This window comes from Chrysemys picta, chromosome 8 (genome assembly GCF_011386835.1).
Source record: "Chrysemys picta bellii isolate R12L10 chromosome 8, ASM1138683v2, whole genome shotgun sequence".
In the NCBI taxonomy this organism is placed as follows: domain Eukaryota; kingdom Metazoa; phylum Chordata; order Testudines; family Emydidae; genus Chrysemys; species Chrysemys picta.
The window spans coordinates 103559267-103579923 of NC_088798.1; the positions used below are offsets into that span (position 1 = coordinate 103559267).

Below are 20657 nucleotides of genomic sequence, written 5' to 3' on the forward strand. Positions count from 1 at the left end.
ACGGGCGGGCTCCTCAGGTTCAAGCCCTGGAGCCGAGCCCCCCCCGCGCCCGGGCGCTGAGAAGGTGCCCGAGTCGCGCTGGGTCCCGCCCTGCCTTCCCCCTAGCGGGGCGCCGAGGGGTGGGGACTTTCCCGGCTCAGGCCCGGCCTCCCGCCGCCGGGGTATAAGGCGGCCGGGCGGGCGGAGGGAGCTCACGGGTCCCAGCCGCGCTCTCGCCGCCGCTTCTCCAGCCGCCCGCCGCCAATTCCTGCTGCGCCACAGCCCTGCCATGGCCGCGCTGACGGTGAAGGCCTACCTGCTGGGCAAGGAGGAGGTGGTCCGCGAGATCCGCCGCTTCGCCCTCGAGCCGCCCGCCCGCTACCAGGACGTGCGCGACAAGCTCTGCGAGCTCTTCCCGGGGTTGCTGCGGGCCGGCGCGGCGCCCGGCACCTTCCAGATGCATTACAAGGGTGAGCGCCCCGCGGGGCCCCGGGTCTCCGGTGTGGTGACGGGAGGCGACTGAGGGACACCGGGAGGGTCCGCCGCTGACCGGAGCGGGCTGCTTTCCCCGCTCCAGGCTGGGCCCCCCGGCTACCCTGACCCGCTGGGGGCAGAAAAGCCTTTATTCCCCCCCCCCCACCCCCGTTTGAGTTTGGTTGGACCGCAGCGAGTGCATGTGGTTGAACAGTTCCCTTGGGGGCCGACCTGACACCCGAAGTCACGCCGCCGAATGTCTACACTCAAAGCGGCGGCGGCGGCGGCACAGCTGATGTTAGGCCTGGGCCGTGGGTTGTCAGGCGCTGTTACTTTCAGCGGAGGTCACACACGCAGTCATGAAACTTCACAGGCTTCTTGATAAATAAGCGTTTTTTTTTTTTTTTTTTGAACTTCTCATCTACTTCGAATGTCTCAAAGAGGAAGGGCGGACGCCACTGTGTATCACTAAGAGCTTGATATTTCTATCGGATAAGAGATGCCCCAGAGGGGACCTGGCTGCTCCCCTGAAGGAAAACAGGCACACCAAATAGCGCTTGGAACAATGCTTTGTGCCAGTCTTGCCTTAAGAGCTTAACTTCCTTACACAGGGTCCATAAGCTTTCTTTTGTACCTCTGTAAATGCTTAAGGCGTGGTAGGGTGACCAGATGTCCCGATTTTTATAAGGACAGTCCCGATTTTGGGATCTTTTTCTTATATAGACTCCTATTACCCCCCCAGCCTGATTTTTCACACTTGCTGTCTGGTCACCCTAAGGCTTGGTCTACACTACAAACTTAAGTCCGTATAACTGCATCGCTCAGGGGTGTGGATTTTCCACCCCGAGTCACTTGGTTATACTGATCTAACACCCCATCCCTCCCCCATACGTGGACTGTTGACATAGCTACCGTCTCTCGGGGAGGTGGATTACTATGCTGATGGGAGTATAGTAGCGTCTTCACTAAAGCGCTGCAATGGCATAGCTGCACTGCTGTAGCACTGTGGGTGAAGACCAGCCTTAGAAGGAAAGTACATAAAGTGAGACTTGTCTTAGCTCAAATTACAGAAAGAAAAGCTCTCGCTGCTATTCTGCCAACCCTTCACTAACATGAACTGAACTTCAGTTCACACAGTATCCATCTCACACTTTCTTATCAATGTCTTTAGTCTCTAGACCAGCTCTTAGCAAGTTGGCAAAGCATTGAGGAGACTTGCCCACTTCTATGGGATGTATCAAACTTCCTTTAAAGTATTATTCATACAGTGCTGATCAAAGAGCAACATATTCCAGTGCCAACTACTTAATTCTTAAATATCTTACACTCAGAAGCCTGTTTTCTTCAGATGATATTCAACTTGTTTATTGTGAAATGGCTTCCTTGTAAGATTTTTCTCAGTTCCCACCACTGCCAGTTCTTAACAAGAACACGTACAGTTCTGCAACCTAGCTTCTTCCTGGGAGTTGCTGCTGTGGCAACGTAGTACTGCAGACACAGTGAGACTTATTTAAACCTAACTATTGCTGCAGTGCATGTGTCTTCAAAACTATACCAGTGGAGTGGGTGTGTAAACAGAAGATACTTCCTTATCAAACTAACTACTCTCAAATAGAGAGGCAAGGAGGGTGAGGTAATATCTTTTATTGGACTAACTTCTGTTGGTGACAGAGAGGAGCTTTTGAAAACTTGTGTCTCTCTCCAACAGAAGTTGGTCCTGATATCCTGGGACTGACTTGGCTACAACTCTGCATAATCAAGTAGGTCAAACTTTGGGTCTAAGTACAGTAAAAGCTGTTTTATTTGTCACTTGATCAACTGGAAAGCTCTATAAACCAGCATTTCTGATCTTCATTGAAAGTCTGGTTTATAGTCCGGTTGGCTCCGTGCCTGGCTCGGTGTGGCGCCACAGAACCAGCGACATGTCTCTGCTGTTCCTGGACGGAGGAATGGCCACAAGGGGTTTGGAGTGCGGGAGGGAGCAGAGGCTTTGGGAGGGAGTTTGGGTGCGGGAGGGGGCTTAGGGCAAGGGGTTGGGGCATAGGAGGGGCTTTGGGGTGCTGGATCCAGGCAGCGCTCACCTCGGGCGGCTCCCTGCAAGTGGTGACATGTCCCTGCCGCTCCTAGGCGGAGGTGTGGCTAGGCAGTTCTGAGCACTGCCCCCACCCTGAGTGCTGGCTCCACAGCACCCATTAGCTGGGAACCATGGCCAATGAGAGCTGTGGAGGTGGCACCTGTGGGCGGAGGCAGCGCGCAGAGCCGCCTGCCGTGCCTCTGCCTAGGAGCAGCCGGAATAGGTTGCCACTTATGGGGCGCCCAAGGTGAGTGCAGCCTGGATCCAGCACCCCAAATTCCCTCCTGCACCCCAATCCCCTGCCCCAAGCTTCCTCCTGCATCCAAACTCCCTCCCTCTTCGTTAACTGGAATTTTTGATTTACCAGAAACCCCCCCCATTTCCCCCAACATGCCAGATAACACAGCTTTCACTGTAATTGGTTTTACCGTCCTCTTTTGCCGGATCTGGGTTCTGTGAGTAAGAACCAAGTGCCATTTTGAGGCGAGGGTAGATAATCAACACTTTTATTCCCTCTTTAACAGATGGATTCTAACATTCAAAGCAGTGAGGTGTTGCTTGATTGTTAGTCTCCATTCCTAGCAAAATACTTAAGACTACTGAGCATGTCACTGTATGAAAACAAGGACTTACTTGCATCTCTTCCTGATTATCACTTCTATCCAGTTTATTAATCTCTGTCTTCTCCAGATGAAGATGGGGACATGATTGCCTTCTCCAGTGATGAAGAACTCAAGATGGCATTGCCATATGTGAAGGATGGCATTTTTCGTATTTACATCAAAGGTAACCTTTGGTCTTGACAGCCTCTGTACCACCACAAAGAGATGCATGGTTGGCCTTGTGCTTCTGTCATGAGTTACTGAGTATGGCAGAGGTAGTACTCAGAGCTCACCCTTCCTCAGGTACTCTGTATCACACACTGGCTGCTTCCGGAGCAATAGGCAAGGAACCACGCTTGCCTTCCTTTGCTACAAGGATGGCACTGTGATATGGGTCCCTTGAGGGTAGGGTGAACAAAGCATAAAAAGGGTGTTTATGGGCTTGGAGAAACCCTATTCCATTTTGCTGAGCAGGGAATAAACTAGCAAATCCACTGTCAGATTCTACTCTAATACAAAATTCACACCATTGGATAGTTTAAGAAAAAAATAACATGGCTGGACCTTCACTAGTACTATTCACCAATGAGAAGGTGTGTACAGTTTCATTCTTAATCATGACTCATTCAGTACTCCTCTCTGATTTTACTAGCATTTTAACATGCTTCATAGTAGCACTCTGATGGTTGGAGTCAGTGCTCACATGTACCTTTTCACTCTCCTCACATAGCTTCAAAGACTGATGCATGCACAGTTTGCAGATTTACAGATCACTGCTCCTTGTCCTTCCCTTCCTATCTGTTAAATCTGCTTGTTTTCTCTTAACTTCCCTGAAAAGTTTATATTGTATTGATGTTTGCATGATGCCTGGAACAATGGGGCACGAACTTGATGGATCTTGGTACTGGCATGATACAAGTTAAGGAATGGAATAGACTGTGGAAGTTATAAGACTGATTAAGTGGGGAAAAAAGTTATCCATTCTCTGCCTTAATGAAATGTAAAAAATTTCTCAAGTGTAGGTTTGGGGGTGGGGGTGAAACTACTTCCTTAATGCACAACTTAGTTCTGACCAGTCCTCTAATGATTCTTGCACTGGAGTGATCTGAACAATGTAAAAATCTAACCTGGAAAAGCTGGTCCAAAACACTTGAGGGGCATTGCTGACTTTTGGCTCTGATTTAAAGAGCGGGACACTAGCAATTGCAATATATTCAGCAAGGCAGGCCTCTTTATTCTAGGACTCTTGTGGTGGTGTGGCTTTTTTTTTTTAAAAATACCCATTCACATGAGAACTAGTTAGGAGCTATTGAATAGACTGGTCTCAATATCATACTCTGATCCAGATTTATGCTGGCTTCTTCCTGTGTATGACTTTAGTCTAAATCATACAACGAACAGCGTAGTAGAGGCAGTATCTTGACTAATGAAGGAAGAGAAGAATACCAAAAAAAATTCCTCTTGCAGACTAGAGGTTGTGGTATGCAGCAAAAGTTGAGGGCAAGAGCATCTATTCTTGTCTGAGCCAAACCACTAATGCAGTAGTCTAAGATGGAGCTCTAAAAAAGATTTGCCCGACTCAAGAGGGAATCACATAACTTCCTAAAACTAGGACTACACTTAAAATTTAAAAGTGGCACTCTTGCCTGAGTGCAGATAAACTAATGGAAAGATTAAAGTAAATGGAGAACTTTCCACTGCTCTAAAAATAATGGTTTGAAGATTGATGCCTTATACCTCTGAATTAAAATAACTGGGAATGTGCCTCAAACAGATGCTCATCTTTTTCTGAAGAAGTAATCGACTAAAATCCAGTGGTTCCTTTAACCTCCAAACAGTATTGCAAGTAACATCTATTTAAACTAGTGCAGGGATTCTCAACCTATCATAGTGCAGACAGCTCCTTCCATCACCGTCCACTCATATTCCTATTCAATATGAGTCCTATGAATAGTGCATAAGTAGGCAACATGGGCACCTCTATTAGTAGGGCTTCAGTGACAAACTAGTGTGTGCATATTATGTACTACTAAATACATCTATAGAAACTTTCAACGGATCATATTCCTTTAAATACTTAAAATGGAAATCTACCTGTTTCCTTGCACTATAAAGGCATTTTCTTTTTAGAGAAAAAGGAGTGCAGACGTGAGCACCGTTCACAGTGCAACCAGGAGCGTCCCCCCAATGTGGTGCACCCCAATGTGATCTGTGATGGCTGTGAAGGACCAGTGGTAGGTGCTCGATTCAAATGCACTATTTGCCCAGACTATGACCTATGCAGCACCTGTGAGGGGAAAGGCATCCACAAGGAGCACAACATGATCATGTTTCAAAGCCCACTGCTCAATCCATTTGAGGTGAGCAAAACTAACTTCTAGCAGGGGGAAAGACTGGTCTAGAGGGGAGCCTGTAGAGGACTGCTAAATGTAGGATAAACTGTAGATAACAGGCAGCTGTATCTTGTGGCTTATACTTAAAATATTCTGTCTAAATATGTGGCCTTACATAACTTTCTTCTCCCCGCCCTCAGTGGCTTCCCAGAGGTCGCTGGCTTCGTAAGATGAGACATGGGGTTCCACCCTTTGCATGGATACATGGCTGGGGGCACCCTGGCCCTGCCCCTCCATGTGGAAACTCTGAGCAGCCACAAGCCAGTGCTGCACCCCAAAATCCAGACCCTGAGCAAGGTAAGGATGGAATGACTTGGTCAATGAAGTATTCAAGGTAAAATAACTGATCACTTTTGCAGAGTAGTAGGGAGTCTTTGGATTAAGTATTTTTAAATGAGATTTGCTGGAATTTAATGATTGAAGGTGTGTGTGAGAGTGAGAGGGATTGGATTGGATTGTCTGGTAGAATTACCAAAACCCCTCTTTGAACTTTGTACTCTTAATTTCTGTTAACATGCAGTAGCTAAATTTTTTTTTTTTTTTTTTTTTTAAGAAGCCTTTAACAGCCAGCCGCAGGACCATGTCACCTTTTTAAAGAATGTTGGAGAGAGTGTTGCAGCCATGCTAAGTCCTCTTGGTAAGTGACTATCCCAAATCCAGCATTTTACCATAGCTTGAATCAACAGGAACAGTGGCCTACTTCTGCCTCACAGGAGACCTGAGCCATTTCTGGCCACTCAACTTGGCAACCTCCATGTTTCTCCTTCTCTCACTCCCACTTCACTGAGATGTGGTCTAGTCTCCAGCAAACATACTAGAGACAACTAGGAGCCTCATTCTTCAGACTGAGGCAAAAGATGAGGCATACGCTACTTTATTGTGTAATGTCAGTATTTAACTGGGAACAATTGGTGGTAACTCAAGTGACTCCTGTGATTGTAAATAATTCCCTCCTTCATCCTCTAGTCTAAATTAATGTAGTGAGCAGCGCTCTCTGACAGGAGGAGATGAAGCACGTGTACAACAGTATACATGAAAATGTGCACCAAGCTGGTGCTCCATTTGGCATTGTAAGTGCTAGACTTCTACCTTCAAGTATCCCGGAGGGGATGAGAAGCTGTAGATGGAAAATAGAACAGTCCCCTCTCCTCTCTCTCTCTCTTCCCCCCTTAAAATAACTAGGATTAATGTGAGATCACTGAAGGAACTTCCAGGACTGTGCTTTGGAGACAAGTGTACTGACTCTTCTCCCCCTCAACTGTTTTCCTAGGCATTGAAGTAGATATTGATGTGGAACATGGGGGACAAAAAAGCAAAGTGACTCCCCCTTGTCCAAGTTCACAGAGTGATTCTGAGCCTGGAGGCAGTTCCACTAGCCAGACTGGCCAGACCAAACCAGAAGGGAGTAGTGAAGAACCTGTCCCTGAGAAAGAAAATTCTATTACAGAGCAGATGCAGGAGATGGTGATAGAGCCTCCTTCCACACCCATGGAAGTCAGCAATTTCCTGTCGCAGGTACGTGAATTCCTTTACTAGATGACAGACATGACAAGTTCATTTTTGCCGTTAGGCACAGCCATAACTGGTTCTTACTACTATAAACTAAATAGCATCATTGGAATGGATTTTAATAGCACAAATCACAGTGTAGATAGATCTGTGAGTAGCTACTTCTGTTGGTATCTTGGCATTCAATCCCATAAACTCTTCTCGCTAAAGGAAAGGAATGAGCCTGTTTCATTTCATGGTAGATAATAGCAGAGCCTGCATCCTACTCTGGAGAACTGTGCAAGACATTGGCTCCTTTTTCTTTACACTTACAGGAACAGGATGAATCCAGTAGTTCTGCAGGGGGCGATGAGGACTGGACCCACTTAACTTCAAAAGAAGTGGATCCCTCCACAGGTGAACTGCAGTCTCTCCAAATTCCAGAGACACAGGGTCCCAGTTCTTTAGATCCATTTCAGGTTCCCCCTAGACCAGGATCTACAGGCCTGCGAGAAGCTGCACTCTATCCACATCTCCCACCAGGTGAGTAGCTGTATTTTGGTCAACGACTTGTCCCTTTTCAATGAAGCCTATTGTTTCTTGGGTTGCTAGTAGAAGGACCTTAACACTGTCCATCATATGGGTTGTAAGAACAAAGAGCGGAAAACCTTGTCTATGGCTAAACTACAGCTAAGACTTTGTTGCCATCTCTTGCAACATTTCATTGGAGTGGTGGTAGAAGTTTTTGGTTTTTGTATTGCCCTGGATGACATGTAGGTTGTCACTTTCACCTCACTTCAGTTTGTATGAAAAATTACACTAGACAAACTGACAAATACTGCCAGATGCACTAAATAAAATTGGAAAACACCCAAGATTTATGGGGAAGTAGTAAATACTAGGTGGGGGAAGGGGGGAATTCAGAGACTCTTAGTAAGGATATTCCACCAATACCAACTATAAACAGTTAGCTAATTTAAACTATGGTTCATTCAGCCAACCTGAAAAAGGCAGTCAATTAGGAAATGCTGTCCTTGCTTCCTGTGAGGGGCAGCTCATAAGAGTGAGATGGCACTTACTAGGGTGAGCCAGTAATGGAATTCTGGGCCATAATAGCCACCGCATGATCTCTAGCATTCTTACATGAAGAATGGCTGGAGTCAAGTTTGATCATGCATTTACAATAAGGCATGTGCTGTTGAACTATACGGCATCAAGAATTAAGTTCTTTAGGAAACCAGGTCAAAGGATATATCCTTGATAAGTAACTAGCTATACAACATGGTGCTAGTTGATCGCTGCTATGTAGGTACAGCACAAGTTCCATCAGCTCCTTGCTTTGTTTGTTAAACTGTAGGTATAATCCCACTTTGTACTCATAACTTTTGATTTAACAGAAGCAGACCCCCGTCTGATTGAATCTCTGTCCCAGATGCTCTCCATGGGTTTCTCTGATGATGGTGGATGGCTGACCCGTCTCCTACAGGCAAAGAAATATGACATTGGGGCAGCACTGGATACCATCCAGTATTCCAAGCAACCACCTCGCTCCTAATGGCATTTGTGTAAGCTAGAGCACTTTCCTGTGAACTGATGAAAACTGAACAGCAGTTCGACACTGATGCTTGTCTCCCTAGCAGAGCGGTTGTTGTCTTTTTCTGTTTCCATGGTGGGGAAAATAAATATTTCCTGTCTTTAATTATTCGTTTGTGAAATATCAGATTATTTGACTGTAAAATCTGTAGGGTAACCTAGCCACTCCTGGGACAAACTGCAACGCCCTAATACATCTTGGCTGGAATTTAGTTTAGGAAGAACATCTAACCGGGGAGAACTCAAGGACTTGGGCAAAGTAAAGAAGGTAATCAGTGGTCTCTCACTCTTCTAGAAGCTGTGACTGTTGCTGAGACGGGAACTGCTTCTTATGCTACAGCAAATATTCAAGCACCCAGCACTGTTGTAGGTATAGATCCAATCCTAGATAAAGAGTGGAGGACAAGAGTTCTAGAAGAGAGTAGGATTAACTTCTCTTTAGCGAGATGACAAACAACTGTGGTGGCACCTACTCCAGAACACACAGCAGCCCTGGATTGACAGAAGCTTACAGTAAGGAGGTGCTCTCATACAATGAGATCCCTGGACTACCCAGCTTCAGCTCTCAGGGCTCTACCAACCCTCTGCCTTAGTATCTGTTTACACAAGTATCAGAGGAGGGTTCTTGCCTTATTTTGCCAGCAACCCAATAGCATCTGCTAGTCCAGAAGCAAATTCCAAGCCCTTGGAGAGAATAGCTACACTTCCCAGCTCACTTAGTAAATTCCTCCCTCCCCCTAGGAGGAATGACTAGCTTGAATCGGGTCTGCCCTACTATTAAAACAGTCAATGCAGGAGTGAGGGCTCCTATTTGAGTTGTAGAGAAGTGTGGTAGAAGCTCAGGCCTTTTTCTGCACACTAGTGTTCTTTATTAATTTGTAATGGAAGAAGAGCAATTGGGGTAATGACACAGAAGCACTTAGTTCATTTGTCTCTGGAATTAACCTTTCAAAACACTAGATCTCCAATACAAGAGGGGGAGAAGCACCCAGTCCTCCACGAGCAGGGCCTAGCAGTGCTCTTAGTGAAGTATTGGCTCTCCTAAGGGTTACTACAGCCAGTGACAGTTATGCAGCAGCAGGGCTTTGCCTCTGGACCTATAGGGAAAAGCACAGCTCATGCTTCTGGCCAGGCAAGAGCCCACCTTTCAACTTCCTCCTCAGATACACCCCCTAGGAGAGTACAAGGCACTACCAGAGGAACCTATTGTATTGCAAACAAAATCTGTTACTTGTGAACAGTAAAACCCCACAATAATTGCTCTGAACAGTCAGATACCTGAAAGGAAAGTCTCAGGTCAGTTTTTCTTCTCCATACAGGAACATCAGAGAAAGATTATGGATATTTCCTTTAGGAAATTCATTCCATGTTAATTCTAACTTTGGAAGAAGGTGAGGAAGTGAGACTCTGTCCTTAAACTAGGGACACCAACAGGCATTAAGGGTCATCATGCACCGGGGAGGAGAACGGGCAAGAAAGTCAAAGTGCAGAGCCTGGAACTTTTCAAAGATCATCATCAAACTCATCATCTGTGCAAAAGAAGCTGCTACTTGGAGCAGTAAGACACTGAGGCACCCCAGTAGAGCTAGCAAAAGGATCTGTAGAAGTAAAGGTCACAGCATCCTTAGATAAACAGTTCGCTGGCATCACAGTGCCTGCCAAGCATTGCCTGCCTTCATTGTTCTCTGCAACACCAGATGCTGCCCTACTCAGGCAGTCCTTACGTTTTCCAGAAAGCACATCCCCAATAGCTGCATGACTGATGTCAAAGGCAGTCTGCCCCCTGGCAGCCAGTGTGGTGCTATGAAGCTTTGAGGCATATTTCTGTGCTGTACACTTATTGTTAGTGAAGCTCTGTTCAGTTTGGGCACCTGTGCCTGGAGATTCAGAATCTTCCTCCTGCTGTGGATATCCATCAGACATTAGAAAGTTTCCTGCAGAAGCCCTCTGTGTCTCTAATTTCCAACTGCTCATCTGTGCTGCAAGGGTTATGTAACCAGTATTATGGCTGCTAGGAGATGGGAAAAATTTTCCCCACTTGGACACGGTGACATTAGTTGACTCTGGAGCTGGTGTATTCTCAGGTACCACAACGCTGTTACATATATAATCTCCGCAGGCCTGGTCAGCTACAGTTGGTGAATCTTTCCTGCTCTGTAACAAGAAAACAAAATGGTGGTGCTTGCTGGCGCTATAGCCTAACTGCAGTGAGCCTGGTGAACACAGAACTGACAAGACAGACATGCACGAAGTAATCCTGTTCTTCCAACCAGGCTCACTGTTATTCCTCATCACTTCACTTTCCAGAGAGAGGTGAGATTGGTACAGAGCCAGCTATTCTGACATATGGTGAAAAAGAACAGTCATGAAGCAGAACCCACTCTGCCCAGGTCAGCTCTACTGTCCAAAGAATAGGAGCTGTTTTGAAATTGTATTTCACTAGAGGTTAAGTATTTCCAAATATTTCATTTCACTTACACATCACTTAATTAGTCACCAGCATATAATCCTAAATATGCAGATGAAAGGGGAACCCTGCTGGTTTGCTCTCCTGACCTCTATTGGGCTGTCTATACACTATCTTTCTAGGTACCAATCTTGCCCCATCACTGTAGTATCTGAGTGCCTCACAATCTTTAATGTATTTACCCTCACAATACCCCCAGGGTCAGGGCAGTGCTATTATTCCCATTTTACAGATGGAGAACACTAACCCTAAGTGATTTACCCCAAGGTACCACAGGAAGTCTAGCAGAGCAGGACACTGAACCTGGGTCTCCCACGTCCAAGGCTTTAAACCATCCAGCCTCTTTCTCCTCCCCTCAATGAGGGAATAAGCTACACCACTAAGCACCTGTTATACTGGGGTCCACACTAGCAGTTATACTGATTTCATTATTTTGGTTAAAAAAATTCACATCGCTAACTTAAATATAGTTATACTGGTATAAAATGGTTTACAACCAGCGCTCAGACTGGGAAAGCTCAGGAAACCAGGACATTTGGTGTTTGGGTGTAGCTCAGCAACTCTTCTTTAGTCAGCTGCCCAGGGTGCAGTTTCATCCAATCCCTGGTTTGAAAAAGGAGGCCTGCTTGGAAGAATTATGGGCTGGAGGTTGGCCCTTTATTTACTGAAGTTGTATTTCACTCCTCTCAACCATAGGACAAATGAAACTGAACTAAGAAAGGGGCAGAGTAAAGAATTATTTGTGAAATCTCTTCACTGACTGCATATTCGGCAAACTCGATACTCGTGACAACCACCCTCTGACTGACTCCTGCACAACAGGGCCAGAGCCACCCACTACACTGTTACTGCTTGATACAACAAGCAGTCACTGCCCAACTGTGGCAAAAGCAAGGAAAGCATGATACCAGGAGCAGCGAGGAAGGCCAGCCAAGTCCAGTGCTAGCCTGGGAACTGGAGATCCAGGTTCAATTCCATGCTCCATCACAGACTTCCTGTGTAACCTTGGGCAAGTCACTTAGTCAGTGTCTCAGTTCCCCATCTGTAAAGTGGGGATGGTTAGCACATCCCCATTCTGAACAAGGGATAAATACATAAGGTTGTGAGGTGCTAGGATACTTACATGACCCCCCTATTACCATACTATATAAGGTCAATAAGGAAAAGTCAGTCGAGTAGCTGGGCTAACAGGAGATTTTGACAGCAGCCCTAAGCTACAGCCAACTTACTGGGGAGGAGCATGCAATCACTGCATGCTGTACTGATGGGAGACTCAGGCAGAGGGGGTTAGTTTACACAGAAACAGCACTATATTTGCCTAACTATAACCTTCAAAGATAAACTATTGTTATGCAGATTTAGTCCTCTTGCCTCCCCGAAACAGATGGTTACATGGAAGGGTGGGGGAAAGGAGGGGAAATGACTTTTATAACAACCTTTGAATGAAGCACACACACAAGGCCAAAGAAAATAATTTAGAGGTAGGAAACATTTGCTACAACAAAATACCTCAAAGGTTTTGACTTTCTTGGCTTGGCCAGTGAGCCCATACATTCCCTTTTCCTCAAAGCACTCCAGAGCATCGTTGTGGTAGAAGCTGCTCTTGCGTTTCCTGGTGGGGGAGCAGGAGATGGGAATTCATAGAGATGTTAGATTAGCTCAGATGGGAAATTTCATAGATTAAAAAAGTGCAGATCTGCCAAGAGGTGAGGTTTTCATCCCCAAGTACCCAACACTCCTCAGGGTCAGTTTGGATTGGTCACTGCAGCCTCAGTGAACATGCCCAAAATACTGCCCAACAAATCCCCACCATCAAGCTAAAATAAGCCTTACGGAAGAAGTTATTTTTGCACCTTTGTTCTTCCACAATGTTCTTTTTATGGGAGTACACCTGCTCTCTGTCTGTATACACCTCCTCCTCCTGATCTTCACTGTCCTTGTCCAGATACTTATTCCACCGGCTGACCAAGGGACTGAATTCCACATCTTCTTCCTACAATGTTGTAGAATGACTCAGAATGACTCCTCCAAGGAGCCCCCACAGGTGGAGTCACCACAGAGATACTAAAAGTCCTAACTTTCATTGGCTTCAATAAGAATTGAGTGTGCTCAGCATTTCATGGGAAGAGATCCCAAACTGAGCTGTATTAGTGGTTATGTTCCAAAACATCATCATGGAGCAGAGCTTCCACACATCCTTTTCCATTCACACACTGTCCTGGAGCCTCCTCACTCACGGGCTAGTTTCTCCATTTTTTTATAGCACACAGTCTTCAGAACAATTTAGAGGGAACACTGGCCGCTGCACTACATGGCACCCTCTTTGCTACTTTACAATTGGTTGGTGTTTGATTTAGCTTTGTAGATACCATTTGTCTCATAGTGTCTTACCTGCCAGCCCACGTTTTCTTCCTGTGGAACTCCTGTGTTCTCTTTGTCATTATTCACTGGTTCCTCTATATACCTAAAAATAAAAGATTTAGTCTAGGGTTCCTAGGGTATTTGTCTTATATCTATATGCACCTAACCATTAGCACCAGGGACAGAGAGCAGGAACAAAAATATGTAGGAAAACAAGTCCACAGAACAGCAGATGTGAATTATAGGATTTACCAGTGGAAATAGTAACGCCCATTTCCCAGATATTTGCAAGTGGACTGGGTGGTTGGCGGAAACAGAAAACCAGTCAGATTTTCCAGCACAGTGGCCATTACACCCATGCTGCTGACAATAACAAACTTCTCAGCACGAGCAGGGGGGAGTGCTCACTGATACTTAATGGAAACTACTTGAATTCCAACACTGCAAACAAGGAGGTGGGGATTTTCATTTAGCCTCCCAACCTGACAGTACTAATCCAACACTGCTTAACAGAGTATGCAATAGGTCACCACTCCCACAGTCAGTCAGGAAGTAAACAAGAAGGGCCAGTTTCAAAGATCATCCACTGCATTTTTGCATGTGAACTATGTAAACGCAATTTGTGCAATTTATCAACTGAACTTATTTGACAGGACTTCTAGTGAAAAAACAAGGTTAGGACAATATGTTCCATGGATAATTTGTCCCTAAGATCTGCTTGACACGACTGTGTTCCACATCTTTGCAACTGTAAGAAATTCACTCCCTCCAGAGATCAGCTTAGGTAGTTTCCATTTAGAGGTCTGATATGTTGAGCACATTAATTGAGACTTGCATATTAAAATAAAGGAACAGATAAGAAATACTCAGTACTGTACCAAGATGTTCCCTCAGCTGCCACCTCCGTCCCAGCCTGCAGCAAGTTTAATTTTTGGACATGGCGTCTACAGTCAGACCCAGAGCCTTGGCCATAGGCCTGAAAAGGAAATTAAGACAGAGATGAGGGCTGAGATGCTGGAGAGGCCTCGCTCTGGCTCTAGCATGACACAAAGAAACAGTCTCCCCACACTCACCTTTAGCAGCATCTGCTTCTCACCACACACTTTGCAGCTCCATTTTTTGCTCTTTTTAACCTAAGAGAATGATTGGAGGAGAGCAGTCAGCACTGAGTCTAATAGCAGGGATGTGCCATTTGCCTTCAGGCCCCAACTGCCCAGCACATAGGGAGACATCACCCACCTGTACTGCTCCAGGCTAACACTGGCTGCTGCGGTTTGTCTCCCTTCACCTGGACAGATCTCTGAGCCCCTGCAGTGCCCTCAACAGACCTCAGCCCTCTGAGGCCAGAGCACCCCTATAGAACCCCCTTGGCCAGAGCCGCTGCAGAACACCCCCAAGACCTCACCCCCTCCCCACCCTAACCCTCTTGGAACCCAAGACCTCACCACCCCCCAGGCCAGAGTCCCATGCAGGACCCCCCTGCCAAGACCTCCCCCAAGCACCAACTTCTGGAGGAATTCTACGCCACTGCGCACATGCAGAATTCACATTCCCTGCAGATTTTTTTTCCACTGCAGAAAATACATTATGTTGGAGAGGCGCTGCAGTTAAGCCTTTCGCCCACCAGAGGCTGCTCTGGCACCAGAACAGAGGGCAGCTGGCTTACGGGCCACTGCAGCCAGCAGGCAATAGGGAGACAAGGCTACGTTCCTCACAGTCCCTTGCATGCGGGGCCAGGTCAGGAGGCATGGGATATGGGGTGGGCAGACAGAGCGAGGCACACAGGGCTGCTGGGAGGGTCACATACTAGGGTTCTGATGGGCTAGTGTGGGAGGACAGACTGGAGTGGGGGGCTGAATAGGTGCAGGGCACAAGGGAACGGGGGCGACTCGGCGGGGATGCAGGGACACAAGGGGACGGGGTGCAGGGAGACAAGGGGACGGGGGTGGCTGAGCGGTGCTCAGGGACACAAGGGGCGGCTGAGTAAGGGTGCAGGGCCACATGGGGATGGGGGCAGATGTGCCTGACTGAAAGAGAGGCTAGGGGTCAGCCAGAGTTTGCATAGGGGAGGCTCCCAACTCCCTAACAATCCCGCACCCAAAAACCCCAACTGTTCTATACTTCTCCCACCCACACCCAACAACTCTCCAGGTTTACTCCTAGGATTCTTCCCAGCAATTACTTCCCTCTCCCTCAGCTCCTCCGTTACCCTGACTTCCCCAAGCCTTTGAACTGCTTCTGAGGGGTGCAGTAAATAAGCTACTGTATTGTAGTTTAAAAGAATTATTACTCAAATTCTGTATTTAATCTACAACCCTAATTATCGCACTTAACTCAAAAATTAAATTGAGATTAATCGCAGTTTTAATCACACTGTTAAATAGAATATCAATTGAAATTTATTAATTTTTTTAGATGTTTTTCTACATTTTAAAATATATTATTTCAATTACAACACAGAATACAAAGTGTACAGTGATCACTTTATATTATTATTTTATTACAAAGATTTGCACTATAAAAAAGATAAATGAAATAGTATTTTTCAATTAATCTCAGACAATATCGTCATGCAATCTCTATCGTCAAAGTGCAACTTACAAATGTAGATTTTTTTTGGTTAGGTAACTGCACTCAAAAACAAAACAATGTAAAACTTTATAGCCTACAAGTCCACTCAGTTCTACTTCTTGTTCGATCAATCACTAAGACAAACACATTTATTTACATTTACGGAAGATAATGCTGCCGGTTTCTTATTTACAATGGTCACCTGAAAGTGAGAACAGGCCTTCACATGGCATTGTGTAGCCAGCACTGCAAGGTATTTACGTGCTAGATATGCTAAACATTCGTATACCCCTTCAGGCTTCGGCCACCATTCCAGAGGACATGCTTCCATGCTGATGACGCTCGTTAAAAAAATAATGCGTTAATTAAATCTGTGACTGAACTCCTTGGGGGAGAATTGTATTTCTCCAGTTCTATTTTACCCGCATTCTGCCATATATTTCAAGTTATAGTAGTCTTGGATGATGACTCAGCACACATTGTTCATTTTAAGAACACTTTCGCTGCAGATGTGACAAAATGCAAAGAAGGTACCAATGTGAGATTTCTAAAGATATCTAAAGCACTTGATGCAAGGTTTAAGACTGTGAAGTGCCTTCCAAAAATCTGAGAGGGATGAGGTGTGGAGTATGCTTTCAGAAGTCTTAAAAGAGCGGGAACTACAGAACCTGAACCACCAAAAAAGAAAATCAACCTTCTGCTGGTGGCATCTGACTCAGATAATGAAAGTGAACATGCGTCAGTCTGCACTGCTTTAGATCGTTATAGAAACCCCTCATTAGCATGGATGCATGTTCTCTAGAATGGTGGTTAAAGCATAAAGGAACATATGAATCTTTAACGCATCTGGCACATAAATATCTTGTGACGTCGGCTACAACAGTGCCATGAGAACACCTGCTCTTACTTTCAGGTGACATTGTAAACAAGAAGCAGTCAGCATTATCTCCTGACAATGTAAACAAACTTGTTTGTCTGAGTGACTGATTGAACAAGAAGTAGGACTGAGTGGACTTGTAGACTCTAAAGTTTTACATTGTTTTATTTATGAATAGTTATTTTTGTACATAATTGTGTTTGTAAGTTCAACTTTCATGATAAAGAAATTGTATTACGAAAAATACTATTTCTTTTGTTTATAGCACAAATATGTGTAATACAAAATAAATATGAAGTGAGCACTGTACACTTTGTTTTCTGTTTTGTAATTGAAATCAATATTTGAAAACATCCAAAAAGTTTAAATCAATGGTATTCTATCATTTTTTAACGTGAATAACCGCGATTAATTTTTTTTAATCATGTGATTAATCACGATTAATTTTTTTAATCGTTTGACAGCCCTAGTATTAATATACCTAGTACGGCATCTATTTGTCAAAAACCATCTCTTTGGTTGTCTGTATTGTTACAGACACACTTGCTGACAGGTATTTTGAAACAAATGACCAAAGTAACTGAAACTCGTGTGATTATATTGTATAAATTTGACAAATAAAACATGCGGAATTTTAAATGTTTGGTGCAGAATTCCCCCAGGAGTAAGGACCCCCCCCCCCCGACCTCAGCCCCCCCCGGGCCGGGCCAGCCCCCCCAGACCTCGCCCCCCCCAGGCCAGAACCCGCCCAACACCTGCCCCCCCCGGGCGAGAACCCTCCGCAGGACCCCCCCAAGGCCCCTCCCCCTGAACTCCTCAAGCTGCCCCACCTGGTGGACCTGGAAGGTGCCGCAGGAGCAGCACCTCAGCACCTGGAACCGTTGCCCCATCCCGTGAGCGGCCGCCCTGAGCTGAGCTCCGCCGACCCCTCCAGCGCGCGGGGAACCTCCCCCGGCACCCGCCGTTCGTTCCCGGCTTCCGGTCACACACACACTGGCCTCTACTTCCGGTGGAGAGACAGTCCCCCTGCCAACTGGGCGCTCTGGGGTACCTACTCCTCGCCAGTCCTCCAACCCCGCCCCCTGCCGGAGGGGCTGAGGCTTCTCTTGCGCAGAGCCCCGCCCGGGGAATGGCAAGATGGCGGCGGCGGCCCCTCCTCCCCCGGCAGAGCCCCGCCCGGGGAATGGCAAGATGGCGGCGGCGGCCCCTCCTCCCCCGGCAGAGCCCCGCGCGGGGGGCGGCGCGGAGGGAAGGGAGTTCCGCGGGGAGGGCTGAGCTCGGCCCCCCACGGGTGTTTTGGGTGTACTCGCCGGTCTCGCCGCTTTATGTGCCTGCCGCCCAGTGGCTGCCTGAGGAACTGCAGCTCAACACCAGCCTGAAAGCCCCGGTAGTTTTCCCTGCTCAGGTCTCTGCAATTTGTAAAACCGGCCTCTGGGTGCTTCTACCGCCTTCAGAGCACTGACCTGTCAATAAGAGCAGCTGGGTGCTCCCGTCCCCCGTGGCTGTTCACCTCCGCCCCACTCCCGCTGCTCTGCATGCTTTCTCCTTCCTTCCCCCTGCCTTGGCTCTTACCCACTCCCTTGCCATGTCTCTCTGCTCAGCACATCCTCCAAACTGAACTCCACCCTAACGTTTGCCAACACTCTGCTTGCGTGTTGCATCCCTTTCTGTCTGTTTACACTGGACACTCTTTGGGGGAGGGATTGTTTATCTAACTTTGTACAGGGCCGAGCATCAACGGGCCCTATTCTAGGTTAGTCCTAAATTCTACCATTCTATAATCAATCAGATACCTTTGGTACCTCACAAGAAGCCTCCCCCAACTCAGACTGATATTTGTCATTACACCTTCAAGGTTCATCCAGCAATTTTCTATCAGTGTTCACAAGCAACCAGATCTTTCATTTGCTTTTGGGTATATAATGTGAGACATTGGGTATCAAGTGCTTGGTTAAATGGATTCCCTCTTCATCCATTTAGTTTGTAATTAGGCAGTATTCCATGCAGTTTAGTGTTGATGGGTCCAATAACCTCTAGATGTTTGGTTTCTTTATGGGATTAAGCAGTACAATTTTCTTTCTTCCCCACTGGTACTAAAACTACTTTTCTTTACTATTAGCACAGCTCCTTGACTGTTCAAATGCAGTCATCAGTGGTAAAGTACGTTTATTTGCTATTTTTTATTTTGTACTGCTGCAGCATCTTGGAACCCATAATAGATCAGCCCCCCACTGTGCTAGGTGCTGCACACCAACATTAATTTCCTTCATATCCCAGCTTGTCTCTCCTCCAGGCTGGTTGGTGTACGTTTTTTAAGAATCCCCAGACCTGTTTTTTTAATCAATTTCCCCCCATACGCTCTTCCTCACTCCCAATGTTTTTTGAAGACAACCATTTGTGGGTGTTTCAATGCTATTTCCCCTCCTTGCTACTTAATGACCTCTGTTACTCATGAGCACACTAGCAGTTTAAATGCCCAGAATCTATGTACCCAGAAAGTGTGTTTGTTCCATAGAAGCAGCTGACATTTTAAAGATTTTAATGAGAAAAAAATATTCAGGATTTGAAGCTCTTCTATTCCCCTATTTCAGATCACACAGGAGTACATGCCAAATAACTATAGCTTCCTTGGTCAGTCAAATCCTTAAGTATAGATATAGGCAACAAGGAATCTTTCTATATAGTACTTACAAAGAGTTATTACTAGAATTTCCGGTTTTAGGAGAAAACCCAGCAAGAGTGGGCTGGAGGGCATATAAGCCCACGCAGAGTTGCTGGCAGCTTATTCCATGTGACTTTGGAAGATTTTTTTTTTTTTTTAATGTAAGGGGGGGGGGGGAGTAAAAAATTTTATTTCTAAATATCAGCCATAAATTTGCCTAAGTACCAAAAAGCAGGAAAGCGTCCAAAAACCTTTCTGCACAGGATCTCTCTGACCTTTTCAAATAGAAAATCAACATAATCTGCCTTGACCTCTCCTCTCTGCCTTTTCTGTCTGTCTTGAGTCAGGCCCTTTCCTTATCCCTTGACTACTGTCATCTACTCCTCTCTGTGCTTGATACCAGTTATATTTTTCCCAAGTCCATTCAAAATGCTGCTGGCTCTTCTCTTTGACCACATCACTCCTTTCAGTCTTTCCTGGCTTGCAATCTCTACTGTATTAGATATTCTTGCCTTTACCATTTAGCCCCAGCCTATCCGATCTAAAGTACTGAGCTGTCAATTACCCCACCTTTGCTCTTGCATTGATGCCGACATCAATTGCCCATGTATCTTTAAGGCACCTCCATACTTTCTATTACGCCACTAGCTGTGTATTGAAAATCTTCCCATCAAAATGTGAGACCTTTATCCTCTTAAATCCCTCCTTAAAACCTACCTGTGCCCTAAAACATACAAATCACTACTGGCTGACTTAGGCAAGTGCAAGCTGCAACTTGTGTTTCTGCTGTTGATGTCCTCCCAACCCACCCCCATCCTATTAGTTTGTTTTGTCCCCTACTGAAGTCTGTCCAAAACCTAGACTTGTGAGCTTTCTGGGGCAGGAACCATCTTTTGTAACTTGTCCATACAGTGTCTGGCACAGTACAGTGCATCTCTTATACCTGATGGTGGTTCCTTGGAGTTGTAATATAATCACCCATAAATTGTATCCTCTGGATTATTAGCCAAAATTCTTGGTGTAAGCTTAACTCAAAAAGCTTGCTTCCATGTGGAAACATGTATAATAATAATAATAATATATGGAGATATACCTATCTCATAGAACTGGAAGGGA

The 20657-nt window shown here is 45.9% G+C and overlaps 2 protein-coding genes across 9 annotated transcripts; one reads left to right on the forward strand and one right to left on the reverse strand.

Moving 5' to 3' along the window:
• The first annotated feature begins 51 nt into the window (after window positions 1–51).
• Window positions 52–8712, forward strand: SQSTM1 (sequestosome 1). 8 transcript variants are annotated; one of them, XM_008166452.4, is made up of 8 exons: window positions 52–449; window positions 3218–3313; window positions 5260–5489; window positions 5663–5819; window positions 6076–6159; window positions 6793–7037; window positions 7346–7553; window positions 8408–8712. In XM_008166452.4, exons 1-8 carry the CDS (start codon window positions 269–271, stop codon window positions 8563–8565), a joined length of 1359 nt encoding a protein of 452 aa, XP_008164674.2. In that variant the 5' UTR covers window positions 52–268; the 3' UTR covers window positions 8566–8712. The 8 variants fall into 8 exon arrangements, with proteins under 8 accessions (XP_008164674.2, XP_065412081.1, XP_065412082.1 ...); XM_065556009.1 differs by having other exon boundaries at window positions 160–449; window positions 5245–5363; window positions 6079–6159; XM_065556010.1 differs by having other exon boundaries at window positions 162–449; window positions 5260–5363; window positions 6079–6159.
• Window positions 8713–9449: 737 nt separating this feature from the next.
• Window positions 9450–18059, reverse strand: MRNIP (MRN complex interacting protein). The gene is made up of 7 exons (XM_005295832.4): window positions 17710–18059; window positions 14505–14564; window positions 14310–14407; window positions 13462–13534; window positions 12924–13063; window positions 12580–12682; window positions 9450–10757 (listed from the first exon to the last, which is right to left on the reverse strand). Exons 1-7 carry the CDS (start codon window positions 17767–17769, stop codon window positions 10107–10109), a joined length of 1185 nt encoding a protein of 394 aa, XP_005295889.2. The 5' UTR covers window positions 17770–18059; the 3' UTR covers window positions 9450–10106.
• Window positions 18060–20657: the final 2598 nt, after the last annotated feature.